The sequence below is a fragment of the Tachysurus fulvidraco genome, chromosome 5, assembly GCF_022655615.1.
Source record: "Tachysurus fulvidraco isolate hzauxx_2018 chromosome 5, HZAU_PFXX_2.0, whole genome shotgun sequence".
Lineage (NCBI taxonomy): Eukaryota > Metazoa > Chordata > Actinopteri > Siluriformes > Bagridae > Tachysurus > Tachysurus fulvidraco.
Window position 1 is genome coordinate 2,546,335 of NC_062522.1, and position 17,500 is coordinate 2,563,834.

At 34.1% G+C, this 17,500-nt stretch overlaps 1 protein-coding gene, 1 long non-coding RNA gene and 1 other non-coding gene across 4 annotated transcripts in view; 1 reads left to right on the forward strand and 2 right to left on the reverse strand.

Moving 5' to 3' along the window:
* Positions 1 to 2,292: 2,292 nt before the first annotated feature.
* trnaq-uug lies at positions 2,293 to 2,364 on the reverse strand. The gene has a single exon. It is a non-coding gene; the product is annotated as a tRNA-Gln (tRNA).
* A 6,460-nt stretch (positions 2,365 to 8,824) lies between these two features.
* LOC113660540 lies at positions 8,825 to 12,747 on the reverse strand. The gene is made up of 3 exons (XR_003444825.2): positions 12,578 to 12,747; positions 10,126 to 10,186; positions 8,825 to 9,276 (listed from the first exon to the last, which is right to left on the reverse strand). It is a non-coding gene; the product is annotated as an uncharacterized LOC113660540 (long non-coding RNA).
* Positions 12,748 to 14,014: 1,267 nt separating this feature from the next.
* vdrb (vitamin D receptor b) overlaps positions 14,015 to 17,500 on the forward strand; it is a 24,949-nt gene continuing 21,463 nt past the window's right edge. Inside the window, exons 1-2 of one of the 2 annotated variants that reach the window (XM_027174085.2) lie at positions 14,015 to 14,623; positions 14,853 to 15,002. In XM_027174085.2, coding sequence (XP_027029886.1) covers positions 14,987 to 15,002 — 16 coding nt within the window. In that variant the 5' untranslated portion in view covers positions 14,015 to 14,623; positions 14,853 to 14,986. The remainder of the gene's footprint in view (positions 14,624 to 14,852; positions 15,003 to 17,500) is intronic. The other variant, XM_027174086.2, reaches the window with a different exon arrangement.

Below are 17,500 nucleotides of genomic sequence, written 5' to 3' on the forward strand. Positions count from 1 at the left end.
GTGTGTGTGTGTGTGTGTGTGTGTGTGTGTGTGTGTGTGTGTGTGTGTGTATGTATGTATGTATGTATATATATATAATTTTGGAGTGCTGATGGATATTTGTGTTCATCAGCCACAAGAGTGTTATGAAAGGCAGGCACTGATGTAGGTGATGTAGGGTGGAGTCAGTGTTCACATTCATCCCAAAGGTGTTCAGTAGGGATGAGATCAGAAAACAACCACATATAGCAGGAAAGGTCAGGTGACCCAATACTTTTGGAAATATAATGTATACCAAGTGTATCACCAAGGCCATATCCCAAACTGTAGGGAGATTCCAGCTCTGTCCTTGAAAACAACTCAAAATTATTGTGATGTTTTACAAATGACAAAATTAATGTTCATTAAATTAAGCACTTTGTGTTTTTTGGGTTGACCCCAGGGGCAGTTCTAGGGTTTCATCTTTAGGGGGTTTTAGCCCTCAGTGAGAATTTAAAACAAGAAGAGTTCTATATTATATATTATATGACAACTCTGGTAATAAGAATAGTGACATTTCACTGCTTTTGGTTGCCGTCTTTGCGTCTTTCCGCCGATTAACGTTATAGATAAACGCCTCCAGCTCTGACTGCGCGTGCACGCTGCGCGTACCTGTGCGTCTCCGTTCTAATAAAGCAGACAGCTGAAGACGCACGTGTGAAACACTACAACACACGCGTTGTTAGTTATTTTAACATCGGTGACTCCCTCTGAATGAACATTAGCCATTCCTTTTGTAGGCGCTGCTCATTGTTAGCTCCGCTATCCTTAGTCTATGTCTGATAGCCAGTAAATAATACAGTGCACCAGTCACATGGGGAAAAAGCCGCACAATGATAGGATGATAGGCTGGAAACAGCGCCCAATGAGAAGGAATAATACTAAAAGTAATGAGTCTGTTTGGAAAATATAAGAAGTAAAAAGTACAGATATTTGTGTAAAAATGTAATGAGTAAAAGTCAAAAGTTGTCCGAAAAATAAATAGTGGAGTAAAGTACTGATACCAGAAAAATGTACTTAAGTACAGTAACGAAGTATTTTTAGTGCGTTACTTCCCACCTCTGGATATTAGTGACGTGACATACGGCTAAGTACGGTGACCCAGACTCAGAATTTGTTCTCTGCATTTAACCCATCCAAAGTGCACACACACAGCAGTGAACACACACAGCAGTGAACACACACACACACAGCAGTGAACACACACACACACAACAGTGAACACACACACCGTGAACAAACACCTGGAGCAGTGGGCAGCCATTTATGCTGCGTCGCCCGGGGAGCAGTTGGGGGGTTCGGTGCCTTGCTCAAGGGCACCTCAGTCGTTGCCAGCCCGAGACTCGAACCCACAACATTAGGGTTAGGAGTCAGGCTCTCTAAGCATCAGGCCACGACTTCCCCTTAAATAAAAATATTTGAATAAAAGAATTTTTTACATTAAATATTACTGTATGAGAGAATTAAAACATAATAAGGAGGTTCAGTTATATGGAAATTGTTGATTGTTTTACTAAAACAACACAACGCTGAATGTTTATTTCTTCACAATATACATTCACTCACACACACACACACACACACACACACACACACACACACACACACACACACACACACACACACACACACACACAGTATTTTCTTCAATGTGTCCCGTAAACACTGCAATATCTCACAGCTTTGTATTTATACATCTGACAGATATATAGCACGATTTTAATGTATGTTAAAACATTTACAGTGTTTAATAAAATGAAATTTAAATGTTTTATTCTTTAACTGTTTAATTCTTGGCCTCGTTGTCCATTAAACACATTACAGATTTTAACCACCAAAATTTATAACATCCATTTTTATTTGCATTAAATAAAGTTCTTATTTCTGTCATTATTTGTCTTTTTTATTTATTTTATGTTCTATTAGATTCATGAAGAACAGAATGTTAAACACTTGGTATTTTGTTTAGGTTCGATTTTTTTCAATATAATACAAGTAACACATTTAAATATAAATCTAATATTATTATTATTATTATTATATCTTGAACTTTTGTATTATATTAATATTTACATTATTCTTTATAATGACCCTTTGTTCTATGTTTAAGTTCTGTAAAGCTGCAAAGAGACAATGTCAGTTGTTAAAAGCGCTATATAAATAAAATTGAACTGAATTGAATTAAAGTAACAAATAACACTGGGGGAAAAATGAATTTATTTATTTTCTTCATAGCAGAATAAATATTTCTGTAGAAAGGAGGAAAAAAGGACGAGGTCCCACCGAGATTTGAACTCGGATCGCTGGATTCAAAGTCCAGAGTGCTAACCATTACACCATGGGACCGTGCGCGTGCAGGAGATGCCGGAAGTGTTCTATATAAACCTCATTAGCGATGTATAACTTTTTGATTTTATAAATAGATATGCCGACTGTGAAATATGTCTTCAAGGATCGGTTATAACACATAGATCATGATAATAAATAATAGGGCTTAAATAACAAAACTTAACCATGTAGCGATGTTAGTCCTCTTAAAACACGTTAAACCTTTTTTCTAATTTACGGCACTTTTATTGTGGTGCAATAATAATTTAGGTAATACGTTATGTTTCTCAAATGATCATTTACAACTATAGCATTATAACAACACGTTATGGCGAGTTAGTAGCATTTGACAGGTAACAAGACGTTTCATAGAATAACCGCAAGAGGGAGCTGCTGCTCATGTTCAGCTGCTATCGACCCCATTACGTCAATATGGTCGCCATTTTGAAAGGGTGAGATCGAAGCGGAAGTCTATTCAAGTCTATAGAGACATTCAGCTCTATACGGCGATTAAAAAAAACAATTCTAACTCGCTTTTATATTTATGTTGTTAAAAGTTTTCATTTCTTTATTTTTTTGCATATTTCTCACTAGGTAATTTACGTTAATATGTATTTAATTCAGACTCTCTCGCGTTGTAGTCTTTATTTCTGGTTATTTTGTCATTTATAATTTCGAGAAGATTTCAGTAAACAATTTGATGAACAGTTCTGCATAAAAGGACGATTAATGCTTAAAAAATAAATTATAAAAAAAAAAACAACGTTTGGTAGCTGAAAGAGTCGACTCTTATTTTATGATCTGATTTGACTCACTAAATAGATCCGCAATTGTCTTCACTAATTTAATAACGTCTATTATTCTTACAAATAATCTGTGTTGTTTTGTACCACTAATCAAACGCTAATAAAATGATCATCGTTACACTGTGCGATTAACAGCATCACAATCAACATCATATGTGACTCCTCTGATATGTGACTCCTCGAATCGATTCTTTACTGAACGATACATCATTGACAGGAGTCTCAGTAACAGAGTTAAAGCAGTAAAGGCTCCTGGTTTGTGTTTTATTAGTAATTGTATTGAGAGAGAATAAAGAGAGGCTGGTGAGAGACCGGTCTTTACACCTGCTGTAAGAGAAGTGACAACAGGAACACTGACCTTTCACACCTTGGCCACAATCTCTTACAGCTCCTCTTCTCTCAGGCGATACACAGCTTACTACAACTGACAGACACCAATCACCCTGATTAACAACTCACTATAATTATATTCACTGCTTCATATCTATAAGTGCTGCATTATCATGACTGTCAGTCATTACATCATCTGTATATATTACACACACTACTGCTGTATATTGTACTAAAGTATAATATTACACTATATTGTTATTTACACTCTCACACTTTATGTACAGAACTGATCTGTTATTTATGTGTGTATTGTATAGTATAGTGTTATTTATGTGTGTATTGTATAGTATAGTGTTATTTATGTGTGTATTGTATAGTATAGTGTTATTTATGTGTATTGTATAGTATAGTGTTATGTGTGTATTGTATAGTATAGTGTTATTTATGTGTATTGTATAGTATAGTGTTATTTATGTGTGTATAGTATAGTGTTATTTATGTGTGTATAGTATAGTATAGTGTTATTTATGTGTGTATTGTATAGTATAGTGTTATTTATGTGTGTATAGTATAGTGTTATTTATGTGTGTATAGTATAGTATAGTGTTATTTATGTGTGTATTGTATAGTATAGTGTTATTTATGTGTGTATTGTATAGTATAGTGTTATTTGTGTGTATTGTATAGTATAGTGTTATTTATGTGTATTGTATAGTATAGTGTTATGTGTGTATTGTATAGTATAGTGTTATTTATGTGTGTATTGTATAGTATAGTGTTATTTATGTGTGTATAGTATAGTGTTATTTATGTGTGTATTGTATAGTATAGTGTTATGTGTGTATTGTATAGTATAGTGTTATTTATGTGTGTATTGTATAGTATAGTGTTATTTATGTGTGTATTGTATAGTATAGTGTTATGTGTGTATTGTATAGTATAGTGTTATTTATGTGTGTATTGTATAGTATAGTGTTATTTATGTGTGTATAGTATAGTGTTATTTATGTGTGTATAGTATAGTATAGTGTTATTTATGTGTGTATTGTATAGTATAGTGTTATTTATGTGTGTATTGTATAGTATAGTGTTATTTATGTGTGTATTGTATAGTATAGTGTTATTTATGTGTGTATTGTATAGTATAGTGTTATTTATGTGTGTATAGTATAGTGTTATTTATGTGTGTATAGTATAGTATAGTGTTATTTATGTGTGTATTGTATAGTATAGTGTTATTTATGTGTGTATTGTATAGTATAGTGTTATTTGTGTGTATTGTATAGTATAGTGTTATTTATGTGTATTGTATAGTATAGTGTTATGTGTGTATTGTATAGTATAGTGTTATTTATGTGTGTATTGTATAGTATAGTGTTATTTATGTGTGTATAGTATAGTGTTATTTGTGTGTATTGTATAGTATAGTGTTATTTATGTGTGTATTGTATAGTATAGTGTTATTTATGTGTATTGTATAGTGTTATTTGTGTGTATTGTATAGTATAGTGTTATTTATGTGTGTATTGTATAGTATAGTGTTATTTATGTGTGTATTGTATAGTATAGTGTTATTTATGTGTGTATAGTATAGTGTTATTTATGTGTGTATAGTATAGTATAGTGTTATTTATGTGTATTGTATAGTGTAGTGTTATTTATGTGTGTATTGTATAGTATAGTGTTATTTATGTGTGTATAGTATAGTGTTATTTATGTGTGTATAGTATAGTATAGTGTTATGTGTGTATTGTATAGTATAGTGTTATTTATGTGTGTATTGTATAGTATAGTGTTATTTATGTGTGTATAGTATAGTGTTATTTATGTGTGTATTGTATAGTATAGTGTTATGTGTGTATTGTATAGTATAGTGTTATTTATGTGTGTATTGTATAGTATAGTGTTATTTATGTGTGTATTGTATAGTATAGTGTTATGTGTGTATTGTATAGTATAGTGTTATTTATGTGTGTATTGTATAGTATAGTGTTATTTATGTGTGTATAGTATAGTGTTATTTATGTGTGTATAGTATAGTATAGTGTTATTTATGTGTGTATTGTATAGTATAGTGTTATTTATGTGTGTATTGTATAGTAGTGTATTTATGTGTGTATTGTATAGTATAGTGTTATGTGTGTATTGTATAGTATAGTGTTATTTATGTGTATATTGTATAGTATAGTGTTATGTGTGTATTGTATAGTATAGTGTTATTTATGTGTGTATTGTATAGTATAGTGTTATTTATGTGTGTATAGTATAGTGTTATTTATGTGTGTATAGTATAGTATAGTGTTATTTATGTGTGTATAGTATAGTATAGTGTTATTTATGTGTGTATTGTATAGTATAGTGTTATGTGTGTATTGTATGTATAGGTATTTAGTGGTTATGTAGTATAGTGTATTGTATAGTATAGTGTTATTTATGTGTGTATAGTATAGTATAGTGTTATTTATGTGTGTATTGTATAGTATAGTGTTATTTATGTGTGTATTGTATAGTATAGTGTTATTTATGTGTATTGTATAGTATAGTGTTATTTATGTGTGTATTGTATAGTATAGTGTTATTTATGTGTATTGTATAGTATAGTGTTATTTATGTGTGTATAGTATAGTATAGTGTTATTTATGTGTGTATTGTATAGTATAGTGTTATTTATGTGTGTATTGTATAGTATAGTGTTATTTATGTGTGTATTGTATAGTATAGTGTTATTTATGTGTGTATTGTATAGTATAGTGTTATGTGTGTATTGTATAGTATAGTGTTATTTATGTGTATATTGTATAGTATAGTGTTATGTGTGTATTGTATAGTATAGTGTTATTTATGTGTGTATTGTATAGTATAGTGTTATTTATGTGTGTATAGTATAGTGTTATTTATGTGTGTATAGTATAGTATAGTGTTATTTATGTGTGTATTGTATAGTATAGTGTTATTTATGTGTGTATTGTATAGTATAGTGTTATTTATGTGTGTATTGTATAGTATAGTGTTATTTATGTGTGTATTGTATAGTATAGTGTTATGTGTGTATTGTATAGTATAGTGTTATTTATGTGTGTATTGTATAGTATAGTGTTATTTATGTGTGTATAGTATAGTGTTATTTATGTGTGTATAGTATAGTATAGTGTTATTTATGTGTGTATTGTATAGTATAGTGTTATTTATGTGTGTATTGTATAGTATAGTGTTATTTATGTGTGTATTGTATAGTATAGTGTTATTTATGTGTGTATTGTATAGTATAGTGTTATTAATGTGTGTATTGTATAGTATAGTGTTATTTATGTGTGTATTGTATAGTATAGTGTTATTTATGTGTATTGTATAGTATAGTGTTATTTATGTGTGTATTGTATAGTATAGTGTTATTTATGTGTGTATAGTATAGTATAGTGTTATTTATGTGTGTATTGTATAGTATAGTGTTATTTATGTATATTGTATAGTGTAGTGTTATTTATGTGTGTATTGTATAGTATAGTGTTATTTATGTGTGTATTGTATAGTATAGTGTTATGTGTGTATAGTATAGTATAGTGTTATTTATGTGTGTATTGTATAGTATAGTGTTATTTATGTGTATATTGTATAGTATAGTGTTATTTATGTGTGTATTGTATAGTATAGTGTTATTTATGTGTGTATTGTATAGTATAGTGTTATTTATGTGTGTATTGTATAGTATAGTGTTATGTGTGTATAGTATAGTATAGTGTTATTTATGTGTGTATTGTATAGTATAGTGTTATTTATGTGTGTATTGTATAGTATAGTGTTATTTATGTGTATATTGTATAGTATAGTGTTATTTATGTGTGTATTGTATAGTATAGTGTTATTTATGTGTGTATTGTATAGTATAGTGTTATTTATGTGTGTATTGTACAGTATAGTGTTATTTATGTGTGTATTGTATAGTATAGTGTTATTTATGTGTGTATTGTATAGTATAGTGTTATTTATGTGTGTATTGTATAGTATAGTGTTATTTATGTGTGTATAGTATAGTGTTATTTATGTGTGTATAGTATAGTATAGTGTTATGTGTGTATAGTATAGTATAGTGTTATTTATGTGTGTATTGTATAGTATAGTGTTATTTATGTGTGTATTGTATAGTATAGTGTTATTTATGTGTATATTGTATAGTATAGTGTTATTTATGTGTATATTGTATAGTATAGTGTTATTTATGTGTGTATTGTATAGTATAGTGTTATTTATGTGTGTATTGTATAGTATAGTGTTATGTGTGTATAGTATAGTATAGTGTTATTTATGTGTGTATTGTATAGTATAGTGTTATTTATGTGTGTATTGTATAGTATAGTGTTATTTATGTGTATATTGTATAGTATAGTGTTATTTATGTGTGTATTGTATAGTATAGTGTTATTTATGTGTGTATTGTATAGTATAGTGTTATTTATGTGTGTATTGTATAGTATAGTGTTATGTGTGTATAGTATAGTATAGTGTTATTTATGTGTGTATTGTATAGTATAGTGTTATTTATGTGTGTATTGTATAGTATAGTGTTATTTATGTGTATTGTATAGTATAGTGTTATTTATGTGTGTATTGTATAGTATAGTGTTATTTATGTGTGTATTGTATAGTATAGTGTTATGTGTGTATTGTATAGTATAGTGTTATTTATGTGTGTATTGTATAGTATAGTGTTATTTATGTGTGTATTGTATAGTATAGTGTTATTTATGTGTGTATTGTATAGTATAGTGTTATTTATGTGTGTATTGTATAGTATAGTGTTATTTATGTGTGTATTGTATAGTATAGTGTTATTTATGTGTGTATTGTATTGTATAGTGTTATTTATGTGTGTATTGTATAGTATAGTGTTATTTATGTGTGTATTGTATAGTATAGTGTTATTTATGTGTGTATTGTATAGTATAGTGTTATTTATGTGTGTATTGTATAGTATAGTGTTATTTATGTGTATTGTATAGTATAGTGTTATTTATGTGTGTATTGTATAGTATAGTGTTATTTATGTGTGTATTGTATAGTATAGTGTTATTTATGTGTGTATTGTATAGTATAGTGTTATTTATGTCTGTACTTTTGAGAGTCACAAACAGCTGGAACCGAATTCCTTGTGTTTGTCCACATCAACACACTTGGCCAATAAACCTGATTGTGATACTGATTGTCATTAAACAACATTAAATCTAACTCTTAATAGATTTATGGATCCATAATGTTTGTAATCTCCAGCATTACTCTCAGCTACTTCATGTTATACAGTATAAGTTAGATCGTCCATGCCTTTAGAAGGAATTATGGTTGTTTTATTTGTTTGTTTATTTTTATTTTTTTATTTATGGGTGATCATGTGACCTGCTCAGTGTTTGCAGTCATGAACCACGAAGGACGTTTTCTTTACTATTTCTGTTCAAAGACTTCAAACGAACAATCAAACTCCACAAGCGACATTCTTTTCTCTTTTCCTGGACTTTTTTCAGTGTACAGCTGTGCCTTTAGTCTCAGGCGCTGTAAACAAATCCAACACAATTCAGGCTATGAAAAAAACCAATAATAATAATTCTAAAAAACCTCTAAGCATGAATTGTTCGAGACGTGCACCAGTCAGTTTAGTTTCTTTACATTCCTCTCCATGCTTTTCTATGCTGTGTGATGATTGGCTGGACAGCCTTGACCTTTGACCTGCCGTGAGGCAATTCCATTGTGTTTTTCCCGCACATTCCAGAGTGATGTTTGTGTTCTCTGCAGAGTTCACGGCCTGTTGCATCACGTACGCACGTCCGACATGCACGGAGGAGATGGACAGAGGAAAAAAAAACAGAAAGGAAAGAAAAAAGGGTTTTTATTCACAAGCACAGAATCACAACAGAACAGTTTCATTGAAGAGCAGAAAATCAGATTTTTTATGCGTCATGTGATCTGTACTTGTAACCCCTGTAAGCCTGGATTATAATGATGATGATGATGATGATGATGATGATGATGATTCTCTCTTTTTGATAAAACTGCTTCATTAAAATCTTTTGACAGTGAAAACATTTCACCATAAACAGAAATTTAAGATGATTTGGACCCAAAAAAAGCTATCGAATATAATGTGGATGGATTTATCACATCCGATCACGTAATCAGTCACACACCTATGTGTGTGTGTGTGTGTGTGTGTGTGTGTGGGTATCGGTATCTGATGTTAGAGCATTCGAAAGCATGCCGTGTTATGAGTGACTGATTCTGAGCAACCGCTAACAATCTGAAAACCACCAGATTTTATCTGTAGCCTGTTAAAATGAAGGTATTTACAGAGTTAAAGAGTTAAAACTGCTGCTTTAAAATAAGTCAGGGTTAAAGGCTGCTGATGATCTCAACATCGACATTTTATTTACTCAAAAATACATTATTTGCATCCAATTCCAAACAAACATGAAGTGAATGAAATTCAATCTGTGATATTTTGTTGTTCATTAATAATCCTATAGTTTTAAAGCTGTGGTTCGACCTGTTGTGCATGCGGCTATTTTTTTGGTTTCAGGGTTTCATTTAATTTTTTTTCTGGCCCAGAAATGAGCTCCTTCCCATCTGATTCCCCTTCCCCCGATTTCACACGTACCAGATTTTCCTAGAATGTCGTTCGTGACGCTGGACGTGACACGGACAACATCCTGCACAGACTGCACACAGAAAGGAAGACTTCACAGACTGCAGCTTTAAATAAATTTATTAAAATGATCTTTGTCTTCTTAACAGAGCTTTCTGTAATATCTATCGCTGTAATGAAATCGCAGTGAAACATTACCCGGTGTTCAGTGTTCTACACTTCTGTTCGGGCCTGTTATAGCATGATTATGGTGAGGTTTTATTCCTGTAGCTTTAAATGTACAGTTTGGGATTATTGTGGGTTTATAAACAAATATTAAAAATGTTAAGAACGTGATTCAGGAGGCTGCTGTGCGTCAACAAATCGCTGCTAACAACTAATGATCGTTTGGTCCTTTTTTTTTTTAAATTAGGTGAATTAAAAAAGGTCACAGAAACAGCTGAGTCACAGCACTGTAGTCCAACCACACACACACACACACACACACACACACACACACACACACACACACACACACACACACACACACAATGTAAACGTTCAGCTCCACAGAGGAAGAGAAAACATGATCTTCAGCTCAAACAGCAAAATAAACTCCTCACATTGATATGAGGCAATTCGTCTGAAGCAGAATCAATAGAAATGATTTAATAAAACTGTAAAGATCTGAGTGGATTTGTGAAGAAATCAGATGGACGGAAATTACAGTGCTTAACGTGAAAATTCTGTAAACTATTTCTTATGCCAATATTATTATTATTATTATTATTATTATTATTATTATTATTGTTGTTGTTGTTGTTGTTTTTGTTTTTGTTATTATTGGTGTTGTCGTTGTTAATAATAATAATAATATTATTATTATTATTGTTGTTGTTGTTGTTGTTGTTGTTGTTATTGGTGTTTTTGTTAATAATATTATTATTATTATTATTGTTGTTGTTGTTGTTGTTGTTATTATTGGTGTTGTTGTTGTTGTTGTTAATAATAATTATAATATTATTATTATTATTATTATTATTATTATTATTATTATTATTATTATTATTATTATTATAATACAGTCACTTAATAAACCTGCAGTTATTTTTTTTTACATTTCTAATTTCATTCCTTGTCAAAATGTTTTGTTGCCAAATCCTGTTATTGTGTTGTCGAATGATTTACCTTTAAAACGTAACTTACGCAGAGCTGCAAGCGTCTACAAATCACTCTTATTGCCTTTTATTTTTAGCCTGGACTCTGAACTAGTTGGGGGCGGAGCTACGTAAGAACCTCGTCTTGTGATGTCACTAAAACGATCACACACTGACATGCGAATGATTAGAAAATGACAGGAGATGTGTAGGACGTGACAGCCGGAGCCACACAGCTAGCTCACAGACATGTAATGATAAAAAAATACAAACTGTAGTTATTATGATAATAACAATAATAACAAATTGTAGTTTCATATTATCATGTCGAAGAAAGAAATCAGTGACTACATGTGACATGAGCGACTTGCAGCATGAACGCTGCAATATTTCTAGCCTGTTTTTTATTATTAATAGATAAGCATTAATAACACACCAATGAACACATTAATGATCACGTTATTAAAGTATTTACAGCTTTAATGTGATGCGTTTGATGTGTTTAGGGAACAAATAATTGTCCCAGGATCATAAACACAGCCATGCCCGACTCAGACAATAGCACACACACACACACACACACACACACACACACACACACACACACACACACACACACACACACACTGGTGAGTGGTGGACAGATGGAAACAGGATAACAGAAAGCCGCCGCCCCTCCCCCCCCACGCACAATACCAACCCATAGCTCGCTGCACGCCTCAGCGTGGCCTCTTCCTCTCATTCCAACACATCAGCTCTTTCTGTTTTTTCCCCTCTTTCCTTCACCTCGTGCTCTGACATTCACACCAAACGGCACAGCTCTGCCCTTGACGTAACCCCCCCAACCACCACCACCACCACCACCACCACCACCACCACCACACACACAAACACACACACACAAACACACACAAACACACACAAACACATATACACACCTAAATTCATGCTTGGAAGCATGTAAACTATTTTCTTCTCTGATTCATATCATGGGCCTCAAGCGCGGGTGTATGCACACACAACACACACACAAGATACACACACACACACAACACACACACATGACACACACAAACAACACACAAACAAGACACCCAACACACACACAACACACACAACACACACACACAAGACACACAAGACACACACACCCACATACACACACACAACACACACACACATACACACACAAACACACACACACGACACACACAAACAACACACAAACAACACACACAACACACACACACACACACACACACACACACACACACACACACACACACACACACACACACACACACACGGCCCCCAAAATAGACACATACCTTCAGGACTGCATTATTGCACAAGACATAGACACACCCATGAGAGAGAGAAGCCCATAGGTGCACTGACCTACATCAGCACACACTCAAAACATCTCCTTATGGTTGCCAGATCTGTGTTAGATTAAAAAGCACAAAATGCAACTAACCTCTCAGCTGTAACGTTACAGTATGTCACAGGCATCATATCACACACACACACACACACACACACACACACACACACACACACACACACACACACACACACATACACACACTTTATTCCATACTTGATATATATTAGATATAAGAGAATGATGTTAAAGCTAAAATGCAGTGTGTAGAGGTTTTATAGCCTGTTTTGGTGACGCAGATCTGGCAACCATGTGTTTAATCAATAACAAATAAACATTAAATAGCAGATTTATTATTTCACTCAAGAGTTTGGATGTGTTTAATGAGTCTGTTGTGGGATATTTTGATTAACATATTTTAAATATGTTAGAGGTGAAAATTGGGCTTTGCTTAGTAAACAAAAATGTAATTGTTGGTACATTTTACTGTGGTTTAAGAGGAATGACAGAAATTTAGAAAAACGTGCAACATTACCTGTGTGCAATATGTCTGTTAGTGTAACTACTTACTCCTGGTCTCTGTTTTCTTCTTTGTATTTATACATTGTGTTGTGTTTATACTGTATTATTATATTATGTCTTTTTTTAAAATATATATTTGCATTTCTCTTATATACACTTTCTCTTTGCTGCTGTAACAGAGAAATCTCCCCATTGTGGGGAATTTAGAAGTCAGGGACGTCAAAACTCTTGATTTTCTCTGAACTATTTTCCTCCTTATGTTGTTGGATCTGCTGCTTGAGGGAAAAAAACATGTTTGTCTTTAGTTTGGAGCAAAATGTCATTAAGGTTTTTAATGACTGATGATGATATAAGAGGCCATGTTAATGTTACAGGGCTGTATATTATTATTATTATTATTATTATTATTATTATTATTATTTGTATTGTTATTATTATTGTTATTATTATTATTATTATTATTATTATTATTATTATTATTATTATCATTGTTGTTGTTGTTAGATGCTGTGGTTTCCATGGCAGCGCCAGTGATCCTGGATGTAAATTCTAACCTGATAAATATAATGTAATATAAATTGACCGCGAGTGAAATCGTCGGATCTGGCAACTGTGCATCCCGTGACTTCCACATGTTTATTAAACCTGCTTATATTTATATTTATTACACTGAAACATAAAGCAGAAACCTGGGGATTTTTCCCGTAATGCAAAATGACGCGTGTTTGTTTTATTCGTTGTTTATTTTAAATGATTTATTTTTCGGATTCTCACGCGGACAGAGAGAGTTGTTTACCTCTTCGGTGTGTGACGTCACGACACACCCCTTACGCGCGCGTGTGTGTGCGTGTGTGTGTGTGTGTGTGTGTGTGTCAGTGGGTGGGTGGGTGTCGTCCCAAACGTTGGAACGTGAGCGAACAGTGCGCGTGGCGTCGCCCATAAAAACATAAAGCCAGTAAAAATAACGGTGTCCCAGGAGCGCGCACTCGGGCCGGTCAGTGCGCGGAGGATCTGAGGCGGGGCATCTTTACAACCGAGCCCCCTTTTCTGTTGGGGTCCAAGTTCGACGTGTGTGTGCGATTTTTTTTTTTTTTTTTTTTTGACGAGGGTTCAAAGTTTGAGTGTGTGTGTGGTTTTTGTCACACGCTCCAGAAGGCAGCGCGCGATCTGGTTTCGTTTACGGCTCATGGATACGACAAGAAAAGGAAAAGAAAAGAATGCTTTCTGATGCGTATCCGCGTTCTTCTCCTCCACGCCTCGGTGTGTGCTAGTGCTGGCGCCAACTTCTCGCCATAGGAATGAGATAAACACGCACACACACACGTTTACGAAAAAAAAAGCCCAGAAAAGTTCCAGGGCACCGGAGAGAGCAACGCGCGCCCGCGAGGGAAAACGGGATAAAGAGAAAGTTGCACGGTACGGAACTGAACTGGATTAAAGTGGAGCAGCGAGACGTGAAGATCAAGACGTGTGTAAAAGCGCTGCGTGTGCGAATGTTAAAGAAGCGGCATAATTAATAACAATAACAACACTAATCCCTGCCGAGCGCGCGCGCCGCTCTGATTGCGCTTTTTTAAAAATACCTGACACGCGGAATACTATAATAACTTTATTATCTTAAACACGAGTAACTTTCACATTGTGTGTGTGTGTGTGTGTGTGTGTGTGTGTGTGTGTGTGTGTGTGTGTGTGTGTAGGTTACATTAATGCATGTGCACGCGGGACATAAAGAAAGCACGAGAGAGAATAAACGCTTCACGGAAACCAGAAGAGGAAAAACACAGTCAGGGAACCGGGGAAGAAGAGCACACACACACTGATGTGAAAAGGAATGCAAAAGAACTCTGGTAAGAAAGCAAGTGTGTGTGTGTGTGTGTGTGTGTGTGTGTGTGTGTGTGTGTGTGTGTGTGTGTGTGTGTGTGTGTGCGCGCGCGCTTGTCCTGTTAGCACTGCAGCTTCCTGCAGCCATTTGCAGCTGCGACATCATATAGGACACTCATACACACACACACACACACACACACACACACACACACACACACACACACACACACACACACACATGTAAATGTGTATAAATGTATGTGTATATACTGTATAAATGTGTTAATCATAATAAAGTACAACTTTCTAAATACGCAAATCATCATCAGGAATCAGGACAGAGGATTTTTTAGATTTAAAGGGAAACAAAAAACACTTATTGACTTATTAATAAATAACACACACACACACACACACACACACACACACACACACACACACACAAGAAACCAAAATCTGAACACAGAATAATTCCACAGTGTTCAAGAATAAAAGAATTATTAAGCATGCGTAATTTTATTTATTTAAATATCGCTTTAATTACATTAAAGTATTAAAATATGAGCTGCGGATTCTAATGATCTAAAACCTCCTGCTGTTTTAATGATCGAATCTTTTCCTCGTCAGCTACAAAAACCTTGGTGTTTATTTACATCTTATTTGTTAGTTTGTGTTGACATTTTGCACAAATACAAAAACACAATCGATTAGAAACGCTTACACGTGTATTCACTATTTTCAGTACATTTCCACTGAGCAGCTGTACAGATTTCTCTTTAATATGAATATTCATGCAGACGTTCAGTAAATATATATAATATATATATATATATAAAACGCTACCGATCGATTGTTTGCTTAATTGATCAGGAGAACATTTAGATTTGCACAAACACAACACTGGACTTTATTTACACTCTACATGTGTGTTATTGAGCTGGAAAGTGAGCGTGTTTATTTAACCTGCGGCTTTCGGTAATAAATAATAACTTCACTAATAAACCGTTACGATCCAGAGGCCGAGAAACATTTCTACAGCCGTTAAAAATCGATCTTGGTTCTATATTTTTATTATTCTACATTTCTCCGGTTTAATATCGTCATATAGCCAATAAACATCTCTCTGATAGTCCTGTCGGTTAAAGACGTCTGAGTTCTGAGCTCTGATTGGTCAGAAGGTGTTGATTAGTTCTCTAGAACGTAAGCGTACGGTTATGTTTATGATTGGTTATCGTTTCCATAGCAACCCAACATGTTTTCCGTCATTTACGTACCAGCGTCAGCGCTTTGTGACAGTCAGAGGTGAAGCAGGAAGTCCCACATCTCTGTCTCTGTGTTTAATAAATGTTTAAGTGTTTAAATGCAACAGGAAATGGATAAAAAAATATGGTCATTTTTATTACAATAATATTGTAAGTGATCTGATCTTCATGATTTGAGCTACAGGGCAGTAATCAGTGACCACACACACACACACACACACACACACACTCGCACACACTGACCTCACATTTGTGTAGTTAAATGTGCAATGATACGAATACATGGTGTGTGTTTAATTTTTTGACAGCTGTGTAGTGGAGGCTGAAGAGCTTCTAGGCTGGTAAAATTAGATCCTGCACACACACACACACACACACACACACACACACACACACACACACACACTATTGAGTTGCATTAGCTCAGTGTTGATCGCAGTCTCTGGAGCGGCTGCTGCCGTTGTGTTGAAACCTTAAATCCTGTGTGTGTGTGTGTGTGTGTGTGTGTGTGTGTGTGTGTGTGTGTGTGTGTGTGTGTGTGTGTGTGTGTGTGTGTGTGTGTGTGTGTGTGTGTGTGTGATTGTACACACAATTCTTTATTGCATTCTGTGGTCTGATTATTTGTTGTGAATGAGAACATGAACTTTGCTCATTTTTCAAAGTGCCAGATGTTTCTGCTCCTGAACCTCTGGCTTCTGTTTCCACCAAACACCAATCCAGTATAATAAAGTACCAGATATTCTGGTTTTGGTTCCTACATCCACACTGGGAATGTTTTGCTGCAACCGTTCTGCGAGAGACGGTCATTTATCGCAACCGGAGTCGGACCAACCGCTAGTGGAGGCTAAGAGGGCGGAGCCACCATCCAGGAGAAAGTTCTCTGAGTCTCGCTGTGCTGCTACGAGCTCAAAGACTTTCATCAACACCAGTAAATCCAGCAGCGGTGTTTACAACCCCACAAATAAAGAACAGAAAAGCAAAGCAGGACAGATGCAGAAACTCTACCAGATTATATTTAACCGTAAACATCTCTAACAAGATTAGTTTGGATCTTTACGGAGGTGAGAAACAGCAGCACCGACGACTCGTGACTGAAACGTACAGGAGGGTAAAAGAAGCGAGGACCGAGGCTCGGCGCTGATTTCTTGCTAACGTTAGCGCGCTACGTGTTGATGATCATTCTTGAAGAGTTTCTCTCACGTGGCTGGAGATGTTTTATGTCATCTAACTAGTGACGATCTGTTCGTACCGAGTTTCAC